Source organism: Lagenorhynchus albirostris, chromosome 3 (assembly GCF_949774975.1).
Source record: "Lagenorhynchus albirostris chromosome 3, mLagAlb1.1, whole genome shotgun sequence".
Classification (NCBI taxonomy): domain Eukaryota; kingdom Metazoa; phylum Chordata; class Mammalia; order Artiodactyla; family Delphinidae; genus Lagenorhynchus; species Lagenorhynchus albirostris.
Genome location: NC_083097.1, coordinates 63,895,139 through 63,910,573, shown reverse-complemented (window position 1 = coordinate 63,910,573; position 15,435 = coordinate 63,895,139). Strand labels below are relative to the sequence as shown.

At 38.9% G+C, this 15,435-nt stretch overlaps 1 protein-coding gene across 1 annotated transcript in view; it reads right to left on the bottom strand.

The window, feature by feature from the left end:
• Positions 1–891: 891 nt before the first annotated feature.
• MSH3 (mutS homolog 3) overlaps positions 892–15,435 on the bottom strand; it is a 181,310-nt gene continuing 166,766 nt past the window's right edge. Inside the window, exons 22-24 of the mRNA XM_060143213.1 lie at positions 10,814–10,943; positions 3,955–4,126; positions 892–1,620 (exon numbers count right to left, since the gene is read on the bottom strand). Of these exons, the coding sequence (XP_059999196.1) occupies positions 1,512–1,620; positions 3,955–4,126; positions 10,814–10,943 (411 nt within the window). The 3' untranslated portion in view covers positions 892–1,511. The remainder of the gene's footprint in view (positions 1,621–3,954; positions 4,127–10,813; positions 10,944–15,435) is intronic.

Sequence of the window (15,435 nt, the reverse complement as noted above, 5' to 3'; positions counted from 1 at the left end):
AAAACATTTATGGTCTTATGGAGTATTGAAACATTGCTTAAAAAGTGTTATTTTTAAAATTTAAAGAGTAAATCCCAACTAATTCTATTTGGAGATATGTTTGAGAATTTCACTGTATGTTAATATTTCTGGAAGGATGGAGGAATCAGACTACATCATATTCTAACTCCATAAAGGTGGGGAATCACAGGGCTAAAGCGTGAGTGACCCAAAAGTATAGCAACCAACCGCTCGTCATCAACTTGGGGAGACTTAATTGACTGTGTCCAGGGCTCACTGTTAGGGCCATTGTAAGAAATGATCTAAAGGGACCTTCCCTGGCGGTCCAGTGGTTAAGACTCCGCACTTCCACTGCAAGGGGCGCAGGTTCCATCCCTGGTCGGGGAACTAAGATCCCGCAAGCTGCGCAGTGCAGCTAAAAAAAAAAAAAAAAAAAAAGAAAGAATCTAAAGAAGAAATTAGAAATGTGGCCATCAAGTGAAGGCATTTCACTGAGTAGGAATGAAAACCGAGTGGGAAACAGGATGGAAAGCCTTTGTGCAAGATCATATAGTTAGAAACAAAAAGAATAGGTATGAGAAGCCAGGTTGTAAGTGCTATAAAAAGCTCAGGGACAAAGCTGAGCACTGTCACCCTAAACATGCAGGGAGGTAGCATTGTTATGAATCAACATGGCTATAACGTTCAATACCGGGAAGACCATACATTTGCTACATCAATTAGCAGAAAGGTCCAAAATGGGAAAGCTCAGTTCTGTGTACTTGGGAGAAGCAGCAACCTTGGTTCCACAATTAAACCTAAAAAGTAACAAATGTCCCAAATAGTTGAGAACCCCCAAATTCAACATGAAAAAAAATCATATATTATAGCAAGTATTCATCACATGTTTATTACTTGAATGAATGACAAATAATTTAATCCAACAACCTTCAAATTGCTTAAAACTATGACAATATTTAGCTTTTCAAATTTCATATGACCTTACTCTTTCTGTGCTCTAGTTTCTAAAAGCCTGATAATACCTTCTATTTCTGTTCAAAAATTCTTATGCTTACAGTGAATAAACTGGCGGCATTATAAAATTATTTTAGTTCGAATGAAAATGTATATTCCTGCAAGACATTTCAACCAGCTGTAAATTATCTGAACTGAAACAAATAAAATTATGCATTAAATTTTTATATCACTCTAAAAGTTCATGAACTATATATTCTACCACTCCAGGTTTTACTTAGAAGTTTCTGATTTTATTTGAATCTTACCGTCCATGAGATTTTCTAATGACATGATAGAAATCTTAATATTCAAAAGTGTTTATACTTTTAAAAGGATGGCAGGAACCTGAAACAGACTTTCTACACAAAAGGGCTCCCTGTTTCTAAAAGGAATATACCACGGTCAGGTTTTATGCTCAGGTCACACAAAGATGGGTTGTTACTAGAGAGTTGTTTTATACAGTTGGTATTTTTAATTCTTTATTTTTTGGTTCCAAAACGTAGTCTTCATTTTCATCAGGAAGAGAAGTCTGTAATTTCTTCCAGTTTGAACTCATCCATCCACTTTTGCAAATCATTTGCATCATTTATCGTCCATAACTTCGCAAAACACTTTAGCCTTTTCCTGGAGAGAAAATAAAATACTATTTCTTTTATAAATGAAATTGTTAGAGGCCAGTACATTTCATGGAAAGCTATGAAAAGTCTGTAACATTAGACTCACAGGCAAGGTGACTGGGAAGCTGTGGTTGGGAAGCTATGTCAGGAAGCATCAGCCTTCCTGAGAAACAAGTTTTTCAGTGCTGCTATTATAATCAAGAGACCAAAGCTGTGGATCAGCTCTCTGACTCCGGGGAGGGGAAAGCCCAGCTTCCTCCCTCTTCTAACTCAGCCAGAGGCTATGTGTGCTCACAGGATGAAAAGTAAAATTGATTTAATAATATAATGCAGGCTATGGAAAGAGTAAAATGCCAACATAACAGAGACCTACTTAGGGTCTGAAGAGGGAGTATATGAGTTCCAATCACTGCTCCAGCACCAACTAGCTGCGTGACCCAGGTTTCCTGGTCAGCTTCCTACCCCCACCTGGCCTCATTTTCCCCAACTATAACATGGGGATGAGAGCAGTACCTATCTCACAAGGCTGTCGTAAGGAATGAGTTAATGTACGTAAAGCAATAAGAACAGTAACTGGCACAGTGTCTAGGCTGCTGCAAAGGACTGACTGCCCAGACTTGCTGGTGCACACAGCAAGCATTCAATAAATATTAGCTATTACCAAACCCACATGAATGCACTGGATTCAGTTTGCTTTCTTTGATCTCGCCAATGGAATCGATGTGACAGGCACTTTTAGTGAAAAGGAAAAACAATAAATGCAGTGTATCCTGATAAATCATCAGATTCCATCCCAATGCAGCCTCTTTCTATAATTCTGTCTTTTTAAGATAACTTTCTAGATTTCAAAATGTCATATATTAGTCGGAAGAGTTAAAATATTTATAAATAACCTGTGAATTTCACTGCTCTTGCTTTATAGGCTATATAGCAGCAACATGTATAAACTCTCATATTTTATCACCATCGTGCTTATGTATCTTTTGTAGTAAAGTTTTATTCTAGTTTCTTTAGGGAAAAAGAAAAATAAGAAGACAACAAGAGAGGATTTAAATCAGCCCAAAGAACTACGGGCTAAGCTTATTTTTAAACTCTCACAGATGATTACTTTTCTCTCTAGAAAAATTTTATGTTAATCTATTATGTTACAAATAACTAGAAACAAGCGGTCACTGATTATAACATTTGTTTCTAACTTGGCATTGAGGAAAGGATCCAGAAGAGAAAGTCAACAGAGGAAACGACATGTCTTTTATAGTATTCCAGCACTTTGGACCTGGTTCACCACCATTTACCACTGCAAAGTGTGGAGTGCAAGGCAGAACCACAGAGGCAGGAAGAGGAGAAAGAGAAGTTGGTTGCACAACTGTACGTCAGTATACAAGTTGGCAAGTGCTTAACTAATATTAGGTGTTAAGATCTCAATATTTAAATAGGGGATGATTTCCAGAACTAAAACATATTCTTACAGTATAGTGGTCAGCCAAGATGTTCTATTGGACTAACAGCCTGTTCACTCCTGGTCATATGGTTAGGGACCAGGGCAATCATGTCCTGCCCCAGGCCGATCAGACTCTCCAAGCAGAGAAGGAGTGGGGTAGGAGGTAGGTGAGGAGCTTATGTTGTTTTATAATATAATCTTATATTTGGGGAAAAAAGGCTATAATTTATTATTTATTAGTATGATATTTTCCTAGGAATATCTTCCTTCCAAAGTATGTCTCAAGGTTATATGAAGATTAGTATATATACTGACTATATACTTGCTGGCTATCCAAGGTAAAAAGTGAGTGCATTCACAAAAGCGTTCCTAGATGATGGAGAAGTCGGTTAGAATGAAAACTTTGTCACAAACAAATCCACAAAGTAAGTGACGTGTGGATACTGACTCTAATCACCTAGTTATGTGATATTATTATTTTCATTCCTGTCCTGACAGAATTCTTCATTTCTGAATGCAACTACTGCATATCTGAATGCAATATATGAATAAAAGAAGCACTCTAAACATTTTATATATTGAGGTTTCCATTAGTAATTTTTTGCATAAACGAATATTTTAGGCCACGAATGTGTTGGTACATATTAAGGAGTTAATTCTTTAGAAAAATGATTAAAAGGACCAATTTATCAACTTAATAAAGACCTGACTAGAGAGGCATGAGTGAATTCACGTGAGCTTTGGTAAGAGCTGTTTTCATTTTATTGTAATTAAATGTTTCACAATACTTGAAGAGACACTTGAAGGAAGTTCTGATGTTCATTTACAGGACAATCCTCTTCCTGGGACAACTTGGAAGATTTCATTATAAATCAAAAAATGCAGCACAATCATTCTGACCTTTTCATATTTACTAATCCTTCCAGCTCTTTTGATTTGCTAGCTGCTTTCTTTAAAATTTCTCCAGGAACATCTGCTAGTTTAGCCACATTGAGTCCATAACTCCTTGCTGCAACTCCTCTGGTTATTTGATAAAGAAAGGTGACAAAATCAGGAACCTGGTCTTCTTCACCTAAAAAATAGAGTTAAAAGAGAGAGAGAGAGAGAGAGAAAGAAAACCATGCTTGAAAGTTGAAAGAAATTAGAGGATTAAAGACAACATACAATTCTTATAACTTTATTCAATTAAAATTTATAATCTGAAAAAGAAATCCATTGTTCCTAATCCCTTGTTAGCTCCTTTTATCAATACTACATATCTAGAAAAGGGTAAATACTGCTTTGAAAATGCTTTTGCATTTAGAATCTATCTTTTAGCTCAGTTAAAATGGTTTTTAACAATTACTCATTGTAAGCTAAGAAGTATTTAGTTTTATGCTGTTTGCTGAAAAATTTCCACTGACCTTCTATATCAAAAAAAGAGTGATTCTCATACATGGTACAATACAATTTCTCCTTTAAAAATAGATTTAAAAAAAAAAGTGTTTTCCAGTGGAAGAATATATGCACCAGTCTTGTAATACACTCTGTAAATTAACATATATAAAAGATGTTTCTAAGAGTGCTAGAAACAAAACCACAAAAACAGATAAGGAAATATTACATGTTGCACAGTTTAAATAACAAGACCGAGAAATTCTGGCTTATTAAACATCCTAGTTAACTAAGAGCTATACATATTGAAGTGGATGCTGTCTGGTACCACCCAAATCCCACTCAGGACTGAAGGGTTTACTGCCCCAACTGTCAGGAAGGCTGTTAAGCCTGCAACGCTCAGCGGTGTGCTCTCTTTGGGAACGTCCTCAGCTGAAGAGAACTGCTTCACCCAAGGTCGCGTCCCATCTTGGGAAACCTGCGTCCAGTGAATGGTTGCTATGGGGGTTTGCAGGCAGCCTCTAAGATGGCCACCAAAGTTCCCTGCCTCCTAGTGTTCAAGCCCTTGTGTCACTCCCTCTCCTTGAGTGTGTGCTGGTTCAAAGGACTTGCCTCTAATGAATAGAATATGACAAAAATTATGGCATGTCACTTTTGAGATTACATCATGAAAGACTGTGGCCTGTCTTGGGCACTCTCACTTTCTTTCTGGCTTGTCTGCTCTGAGGGAAGCCAGTGGTCATATTGTGGGCTGCCCTATGGAGGTCCCATGGAAAGAAACTGATGTCTCTGGCCAACAAGTCAGTGAGGGCCTGGAAGCCTACCAACAGCCACGTGAGTGAACTTGGAAGTGGCTATTCTGAGGTCTGCCAACAGCATGTGAGTGGGCTGGGAAGTGGATTGCCCCAGTCAAACCCTGAAGCGACTGCTGCCCTGGCTGATACCATGATGTAGCCTGTGAGAGACTGTGAGGCAGAGGTGTTCAGCTGAGCTGCCCCTGGATTCCTGCTCCACAGAAATTATGAGATAATAAATATTTGCTGTGCTAAGCTGCTATGTTTTGGGGGGTAATTTATTACGCAACAGTAGATAACTAATAAAAGGTATAAGGCCTGGCTCTCTCACCCGAAGTTGAGGTAACTCTGAAGGACCAACCCTCGTCAGAGCTCTCTGCAGCGTGGGCTGAAGCCTTATAACTGTAACCCAGCGTTGATCGTGAGAGCACTCCCCAATAAACTCCGGCATGTAAACCTCAGAATCTGCTTCCTGGGGAACAGTCTACCACGCAGTACATATACATGAAGTTAAAACTTCTAAAGAATTGGGATATGATGAAGTACAATAAGACAAAGACAAGACTGTGAAGGGATTCAGAACAAGCCTTCCCAAGATGTGCCACTCTGGCGTGCAGAGTGTCTGGGGCTGAAGACAGGGGAGGCCCCACAGGCTCAGGAAAGGCTTTTTAGCTCCCCCTTCAACGGCCTGAAAGAATTTAGATGGAGGTAGGGGGGGCCCTGGCTCAGAGACAGACTGTTACCACAGATAACGTTTATCTGAATGACCTATGTATAGGGCAAGACAAACATCTAATTACCAAATATCTGTTTTTCTTATTTCCCTGTGAATTACCGTCCTCCCCTTTGATGCCCAGTCTCCTATCCCATTCCTTAGCTCAGGATGGCACAGAAGCCTCAACTGCCTGACTTGCCCTCACATTCTTATGAGGCCCCCGTAGACACATAATTAAATTTGGTTTTCTCCTGTTAATCTGTCTTATGTTAATTTGATTATTAGACCAGCCAAAGAACCAAGAAGGGTAGAGAACAAATTCTTCCCCAACAGCTGCATACAGTTTAATCTTTGATAAACCTAAAGCAGCTCGGGATTATGCAGCTTGTATTACAAAATTCAATATAATTGCACGGTATTGCAAAAATGTCCAAGATGAACCAGATTCACAATGACTTCTGAGACCCTAGTATACTTATTATAAGTTTATCAGGAGCTTTTCTCATATATTATTTCATTGGATAAATGTGTATGCTTTATTCTTTTATCCAGCTAAAAGCTAAAAAGCCAAAAGACTGAACACAACGGAGAAAAAGGATAATGGAATTTTCTTTAATCTCCTCTAAGAATTCAGCAACAGACAAATAATACCTTTCTAAGGGTGGGTGCTAGAGGTGGGAGGTGAAAAGAAGGCTGACACTCTCAGAAATACGTAGACTAAAACTCACATTACAAAGCACTAAGAATACCTTTTGCCTCCAAATAAAACTTAAGGAACACAAAGAATAGGTGACAAAGTGGGTGGGAAAAGACTAGGAAAGAAGCAGGTAGAAACCAGTACCTGCTAACCTGGATAGTTTTTTGTTACCTTTCAATGCTCACAAGACCCAAACTGAAGTGAACAGCAGTGGGGTATCAAAAAAGCCAATTCTTTTCATCTCAAAGACAAGTATTGCCTTTATCACTTCAACTGGGTTAGTCCTAACTGATTTCTCCACCTCCAGCCTCTCCTCTATAATCTAGCCTCCACACTGACCTTTCTAAAAAAGAGATTAATTCATCTGTCAGTCCATCTATCCATTCATTATCCACCTATCCATCTACCCATCCATCCACCCATCCATCCATCCATCCACCCATCCATCCATCCATCCACCCATCCATCCATCCATCCATCCATCCTTTTCTGAAAGCCTACTAAATGCCACAAAACCCCCTCATTTAAACACTGCTTTGCTGACGGCTTTTTCCTTTTTTTTTGCTTTATATACATATAAGATGTAGTATATATAATATAGCTGGCTAAGAAATGTTTCTTAAATATAGTTAAATTATATAAAATATGATATTGCTCCCAAAAAACTCATTAACATAACTCAGTACAAACAACTGCTGAATTTGTCATCATATGCTGGTCTCTACTTTAGTACTAATTATGGTAGTTCTTACAGCATCAAGGTAAATAATGTAACCACTCTTCCATAATCACCTGAAGGAGCTATTTTTATAGTTACGTTCTACTTCAAGACTATCTTTCACCACTCTTCCATGGGAGAGAGAGGGAAGAAGAGGGAGAAGAGAGAGAGAAAGAGAGAGGGAGGCGTGTGTGCGTGTACAAAGGAAACATGGAGGTGGAGAGAGCCAGGTCGCAGAGCAGATGGTAAAATGACTCACTTCTTTACAGCTTCAAATAAAAGTTCTTAGTGAGGACCCTACTTGTAAGCTATGACCAATTTCTTAAACAGGTATTACTGAAAAGCTTATCTGACACTGCTTAGAGTCAGTGAAAGTAATCATTCAAGTTTCTGTTTGTTACAAGGAAACTTAGCAAAACTGTTTTAAAGCAAAACTCCTCTAGACAGGTATTAAAGAGATGTGTGCTGATCAAACAGTTTCTGAAGTCACTTTTAGGATAGATTCATAAAAATTTAGAGATGGATGAGGTTAGGAGACTTTTCCAACATCTTATGGACTGGAAGAGACTAAAACGCAGGTTTCTTACTGCTGGTCCATTGCTTTATCTACCACACCAAAGGAAATAGATAAGCATAGTATCTTGGAAGTCACCCAGAAGGTCACTGGGGCATTTTACTGATGACCAATGGCCTCTAATCTAGACAGAAGAGGAATCAGGTCAGAGGTAAAGGATGAAGCACAGATACAGTCAGGGATAATATTGGAAGTAAGCAGGCAATGGAGGAATGCTTCAAGTTTCTGAGTGAAAATTATTTTCAACCTAAAATTCTAGCCCTAGCTAAATTATAAATCAAGTGTGAAGGTATGGAGACATTTTCATTCATGCAAAATCTTAAAAACTTTACCTTCTTTAGTTGGTATTATTAGTAGCCTATCCAAAATCTATTCCACCTCTAAGAAAACCCTGATTTATAAAGGAATTAACTCCCTGACCATTTATCTCAGGGAGCAGTGTCCTCATATCCAGCTCCCAATGTTGACCCCAATTAGTCTAGGCTGATCAAAGTTATCCCTTCCATTCTTACTTCTAGGAATTGGTTTAAGAATGATCATGTGATTCAATCCTGAAAATAAGATAGGACACTGAGGAGAAGCTAGTGGGTATCTAAGAAAAGTTCCCTTGCTCCTAAGAAAGAGTCACAGGAAAAGCTGGTCCCTCTTCTTCCTTCCGACATCGTCAATTCTGGATGCGATGCCCAAAAGAGCTGCAGCCATCTTGCTGCTAGTCTGATGATGAAACCAGCAGGGCAGGAAGACAAAGCCTGGAGAACTATAATAGAAGACGAGCTGAAGCCCACCCTTCCTGAGGTTCCTGTAATACGAGATTATATGTATCCTCATCGTCTGAGCTGGTGTGAGCCCAAGTGTTCTGTTACGTGCAATCCAATGCACAGAGGAGAGGTTAAGAGACTTCCTAGGATGACAGCAACATCTGGGCAGCAGGCCTAGGAAACAACCAGTTCAGATGAGCAGGAGGACAAAGGGCTCCAGGAAGAATGACACCAGTGGGGAAAACTGGAACCAACAGGTTCAGTCATGTGGAAAACTGTCTAGAGAGGTGTTTTGCAAAGCTATTGGAGGATGCAGGAATTTTCAACAATAGACTCAAATAAAACAATGAAAGAATGAAAACAATTATTACCTTCAAGAAAAATGTTGTACAAGAAAGAAAACATACTTGGCTCATGAGTAAGCAATACCTACTGGCAGTAAGTGAAAACAATGAATGTGAATGAAACGGAAAAAATGTGAAACTATTATACCAGGAGGAAGGGGAAGGGAGGGCGGAAGACCCTCATTTAACAGAAGTCAGTAAATATTGTGTCAGGTTGATGAACCAAGAGATAGGAAAATAAGCACAGTATTTAGAACTATGGAAGAAATGGATGAAAGAGTCAAAAGCAGTTGCCTTGGGACTGGGATGGGGAGGGGCCGTGGAGTAATAAAAGGATGGAAGCAGGGGACCACTGCCTGTTAGCATGAGTCTTTAGCTTTATTTAGTTTTTAAAAATTATGTTCATGAATAAAAATCTAAATCAATAAAATAAAATGCCAAAACACTTAAGATGTAAGGGTCTGGGTTAGTAGTCAGTTCACATCAAACACTTACCACTGACCCTTCCCTGCTAGTGAACTCTGTTTTGTTTATCCCATTGGATTTTAGCTTATAAGCTCCTCCTGTCACTTTGGATGCAGATGAATAGATACAAAACTGCTTCCATGAGAGAATTTATGATGTGTTTTTCAAGACCGCATGGTGGTGAAAGGCCAGGACTGCCTAACATTACATTTATCTTAGGTCCAGTGCTTTGTTTTATTTGGGCCAGTTGCCTGATATCTTTTTCAGGTCCATCCTTACTTATTACTTTTCCAAAATAAAATTTGGACTCTGGAGTATCTTTGATAATGGATTTTCCATTGTAGCACACCAACTGCATAAGCCATCACTGGCCCACAGCTTAAAAATATTATTATTGGGCTTCCCTGGTGGCACAGTGGTTGAGAGTCCGCCTGCCGATGCAGGGGACACAGGTTCGTGCCCCGGTCCAGGAAGATCCCACATGCCGCAGAGCAGCTGGGCCTGTGAGCCATGGCTGCTGAGCCTGCGCGTCCGGAGCCTGTGCTCCACAACGGGAGAGGCCACAACAGTGAGAGGCCCGTGTACCGCAAAAAAAAAAAAAAAAAAAAAAAAAAAATTATTATTGAACAGGGGGAAAAAAAAAGCTAAAATCTACTATATTACTTACAGCACTTGAATTTTTTCTATTGGCTAATGATGTACTTTTTCACGAAATGTTTCATTTCTGTGACATGAGTAGTAAGCAGAAGGCTAGGAAAAATACTGTAGCTCCCATATACCATTTCTAGCAGAGCAGAAGAGAACCTGCAGGCAGAGGACATGGATTCTAGGCTCAGTTCAGCCCCCACCCAGGTGGCTGACATGGGGAACCCACTTTACCTGAGATTCACTTTCCTTGTCAAATTAAGATAACATGTATGGCCAGTATAGAGTATTGCTCTTAGTAAGTTATTAATGCTAAATGATATTTGGGGAAATGTACTGAGTATTTTTAAAGATAACTAATACACTTGACTGTTAGGGCATCTTTTCTGAATTGGATCTAAGAATAAAACCTAAATGACCCCCTCACCCCACTTTCTTCTTGTAGAAAAATGAGATAAGGAGGGCCAGAGAAGGATTCAGACATGGTGAGGATAAATGCAAATTCTATCTGACCCTAAGCTTAGAGAAAATGAATTGGGACAAATGTCAATTACAATCAACATTCACAGCTTTCATGATTAATAAGCAATAAGTTCATGCTCCTATGAACTTCAAGTTATAAATTATGAAAACCAACAGAATTCTAGTTGTACTTACTGCAAGAACAATTCATACCTGGGTCCTGTTTGCTTTCATCCTCGTTGACCAAGAATCCCATGTGATAATTCCCCACCTGTTGTGAGTAACTTTTTTCTAATTCACAGACTGGTGGATAATGGGTAACAAAGAGGGTTAAGGATTTCACCTAAAGCAGTGAGACACAATGAAAGTTATTTTATTTTTAAATTTTAATTTAAACTTTTCTCCAACTTTATTTTGAAAAATTTCAAACCTTCATAAAAGCTTCAAGACAAGTACAATGAACACTCATGTATTCTTTATCTAAACAACCATTTGTTAATATTTTGCCATATTTCCCCTTTCTTCCTCCCTCCCCCTCTACACACACACACACACACACACACACACACACACACACACACACACACTTTTTTTCCTGAACCATTTGAGAATTGTAGACATCATGACACTTGGTCCCTAAATACTTAAGATTCTATCTTCTGAGAACAAAAACATTCACCTATATAACCAGAATAAAATTATTACACTCAAGAAGCTTAACAATGATATAGCACTATTTACTAATATATAGTCCATGAATTTCCCTTACTGTCCCAATAATGTTCTTCAGAAATTTCTTTATATTAAAAAAAAAAATCAAGACTCATGTGGTACACTTAGTCATGCCTCTTTAGTTCCCATTAATCTAGAACAGTTCCCAGACTTCTCTTTTTTCACTTCTATGTCTTTAAAATTTTTGAAGTATCCAGGAGGGCTGTTTTGCATAATCTCCCTCAATTTGGATTTGCCTCATTCAATTCAAATTAAAACTTATTACCAGCAATATTACATATATAGGTAGGTGACATACCCTTTTCAGCATATCACATCAGGAGGTACATGATGTCAGTCTGATCTATTATTGGGAATGCTAAAGCTGATTATTTGGTTTAAGTGTGTGCCCAGAAGATTCCTTCACTGTACTGACACCTCTCTCCTTTGTAATTAATAAATAACTTGGGGGGTGATACTTTGAAACTGTGTGAATATCATTTTTTCCAACAATCTTGCATCCAAAGGTTTTACTATCTGTTGATCATCATTGCCTGAATCAGTTATTATTCTGGTAGTTAATAAATGCCGATTACTGGGCATATACCCTGAGAAAACCAAAATTCAAAGACAATCATGTACCAAAATGTTCATTTCAGCTCTATTTACAATAGCCCGTAGATGGAAACAACCTAAGTGCCCATCATCGGATGAATGGATAAAGAAGATGTGGCACATATATACAATGGAATATTACTCAGCCATAAAAAGAAACGAAATTGAGCTATTTGTAATGAGGTGGATAGACCTAGAGTCTGTCATACAGAGTGAAGTAAGTCAGAAAGAAAAAGACAAATACCGTATGCTAACACATATATATGGAATTTAAGAAAAAAAACATCATGAAGAACCTAGGGGTAAGACAGGAATAAAGACACAGACCTACTGGAGAACGGACTTGAGGATATGGGGAGGGGGAAGGGTGAGCTGTGACAGGGCGAGAGAGAGTCATGGACATGTACACACTAACAAACGTAAGGTAGATAGCTAGTGGGAAGCAGCCGCATGGCACAGGGACATCGGCCCGGTGCTTTGTGACTGCCTGGAGGGTTGGGATAGGGAGGGTGGCAGGGAGGGAGACTCAAGAGGGAAGAGATATGGGAACATATGTATATGTATAACTGATTCACTTTGTTATAAAGCAGAAACTAACACACCATTGTAAAGCAATTATACCCCAATAAAGATGTTAAAAAACAAAACAAAACAAAGCTTTCTCTATTAGCTGGAATTTTGTAAAGTAGAGCTTTCCCTTCTTCCTCCCTACCCTCACCATTTTAAAATTTATTTTTGTGTTGTTAGTATCAATACAGACTTGTGGATTACTTAATTAGCAATGTTTTAAAGCACAGTTATATGTGTTCTAGAAATCCCTATCTTAAGGGAAGTTAACACCAAATCTTGGTCTAAACATTAGCAGCAGAGGGTAATCAAATTGAAGAACTCCAGTTTTGATTCATCTGCTATTCGCCTTATTAAAAGTCAGAACATATGTCTTTTCTCTAAAAACAATTACAAATAAACCTATTAAGGCAGAATTTCTTTGACAAGTTGCTCTTAAAATCTGCCCTGAAATATCTTAGGACCAGCTGTCTCCCCAGTGTCCCTTCCCTGAGCTGACGGGCATTTCTAGCTGGAAGACCTAAGGGTTTGGGTTACACCACTGTCCCCCTCAAGGCCATTTTCACCCTGCAGCAGCAACACGTAGCCTCCCTGACTCCTCCTTTTCCTCTCTTCCCCATCCCAGCAATCAAAAGACATCATGAAAAATAAAGATTTTCATCCATAAAAAAGTTAGGGACTCTTGTTCCTGAAGAATCCTCTTCAATGACTTAACTCCAAAGTAAACTTTATCTAAAACTAACACTTTCTTCATCAACATTTAAAATATCCAAAAACTGCTACAGAAGCAATGAAAACATAAGTGACAAATTCAATTCTGTCCTAATTTGTTCCTGAAGGTTCTTAAATGACTCTTTGAAATTGCGACAAACTGCTTTTGGCAGCCAGCCTCCAACATGGCCCCAGAGATCTTCGCTTCCCAATGCTCATGCTCTTGAGTGGCCTCTTCCACACTGATCAGGGCTGGCCCTGTGTACTCAACAACATGATGGCAAAATAAAATGCACTGCTGCTTCTACCTTGGCCTCTTGGAATGCCTCCTCTGGGGGAAGCCAGATGCCACTCTGTAAGGATACTCAAGCAGCCCATGGAGAGGCCCACAGCGAAAGAAACTGAGGGCCCTGGCCAATCGCCAGCACCAACTTGCCAGCCACGTGCGTGAGCCACGTTGGAAGAGGATCCTGTAGCCCTGGGTGATAACTTGACTGCAACCTCAGAAGAGGCCCTGGGCCAAAACCACCCAGCCAGGCTGCTCCCAAATTTCTCACCTCCAGATACTCTGAGAGACAATAAATGATTATTGTTGTTTTAAGCCACCAAGTTTCAGGGTATTTTGTTATGCAGTCATAGTAACTGATACACTGCTATAGAGTAGATACAATTAAAGGAAACTCGAAGTTGACAGATTCAGCTCTGTCATAATTTGTTCCTGAAGGCTCAAAACAAAGGAATGTCTTAATTAATCTAGTTTTTATTAAATGAAAGATTCTTTAAATTCTGTAGTGCTTTACAATTTTCCGAAGTGTCACGCACATGATTTCATATATCCCCATAATAACCCTTTCTCCCCTTACCCCTAAAAAGCCCCTCCCTGCTTCCTTCTCCCCACTAGTTTGCTCTCTGTATATGTGAGTCTGCTTCTTTTTTGTTATATTCACTACTTTGTTGTATTTTTTGATTCCACATAAGTGATATCATACAGTATTTGTCTTTCTCTGTCTGACCTATTTCACTTAGCATAATGCCCATCCATGTTGCTGCAAATGGCAAAATTCCATTTTTTTTTTACAGCTTAGTAGTATCCTTTTTTTTTTTAACATCTTTATTGGAGTATAATTTCTTTACAATGGTGTGTTAGTTTCCACTTTATAACAAAGTGAATCAGCTATACATATACATATATTCCCATATCTCCTCCCTCTTACATGAGTAGTATTCTTAAATGAATGTTTAAAAAGTGTGTTTTGGAGGCAGATATAGAACTATACTGAACCTGTAGTTTCTACAATGATTAAAGAAAAGTTCCTGAGCTATATCTTTTTGAAAATACAGAATTTCTTTAAAAGTAAAAAGTATTTATTTTAAAACAGAAAATATGTCATCATTAACTATGTAATCTAACTAAACATTTAAACAAAAAACTGAGGGCCACAAAACTTTAAAGAAAAGGGGATTTTATTTTTGCAAAGATATACGAGCAAAAATGTGCTTTTATTGGCTATTTAAGGAAGAAAGAAAGAAATGAAAATGGAAGGAAGACACAGAGACAAAGAAAAGTTAAAAAGTAGAGAACAAAATAGAAAAAGAAAAACCAAAGAAGAGACAAGGTTCAGGGGCAGGTGCTAAGGTGAAAGAAAAAAAGGAGAGATCAAAATGAACAAAACCAGAGACAGTTAATAAAGGGGACAGTTTGATGGAGATGACGGAGGTGCAAAGTTTGACACAAACAAAAGTTCACATTCAGATGCTTAGAAACGAACTCTGGGACTTCCCTGGTGGCGCAGTGGTTAAGAATCCACCTGCCAATGCAGGGTACATGGGTTTGATCCCTGGTCGGGAAGATCCCACGTGCCGTGGAGCAACCAAGCCCGTGCACCTCAACTACTGAGCCTGCGCTCCACAGTCCGCGAGCCACAACTACTGAAGCCCGCGCACCTAAAGCCTGTGCTCCGCAACAAGAGAAGCCACTGCAGTGAGAAGCCCACGCACTGCAAGAGAGTAGCCCCCGCTCGCCACAACTAGAGAAAGCCCACGCACAGCAACAAAGACCAAATGCAGCCAAAAAAAAAAAAAATGAACTCTAAAAAAAAAAAAAGACACATGCACTGAAGGTGTTACTAAGATAGAGACACCGAAAGATCAGATCAAAGGTCTTATAAGGAGACCTTCTAGGATACTGTTGAAAAAAGTATTTCACAGGGCAAAAATGGCACTATCTCTTA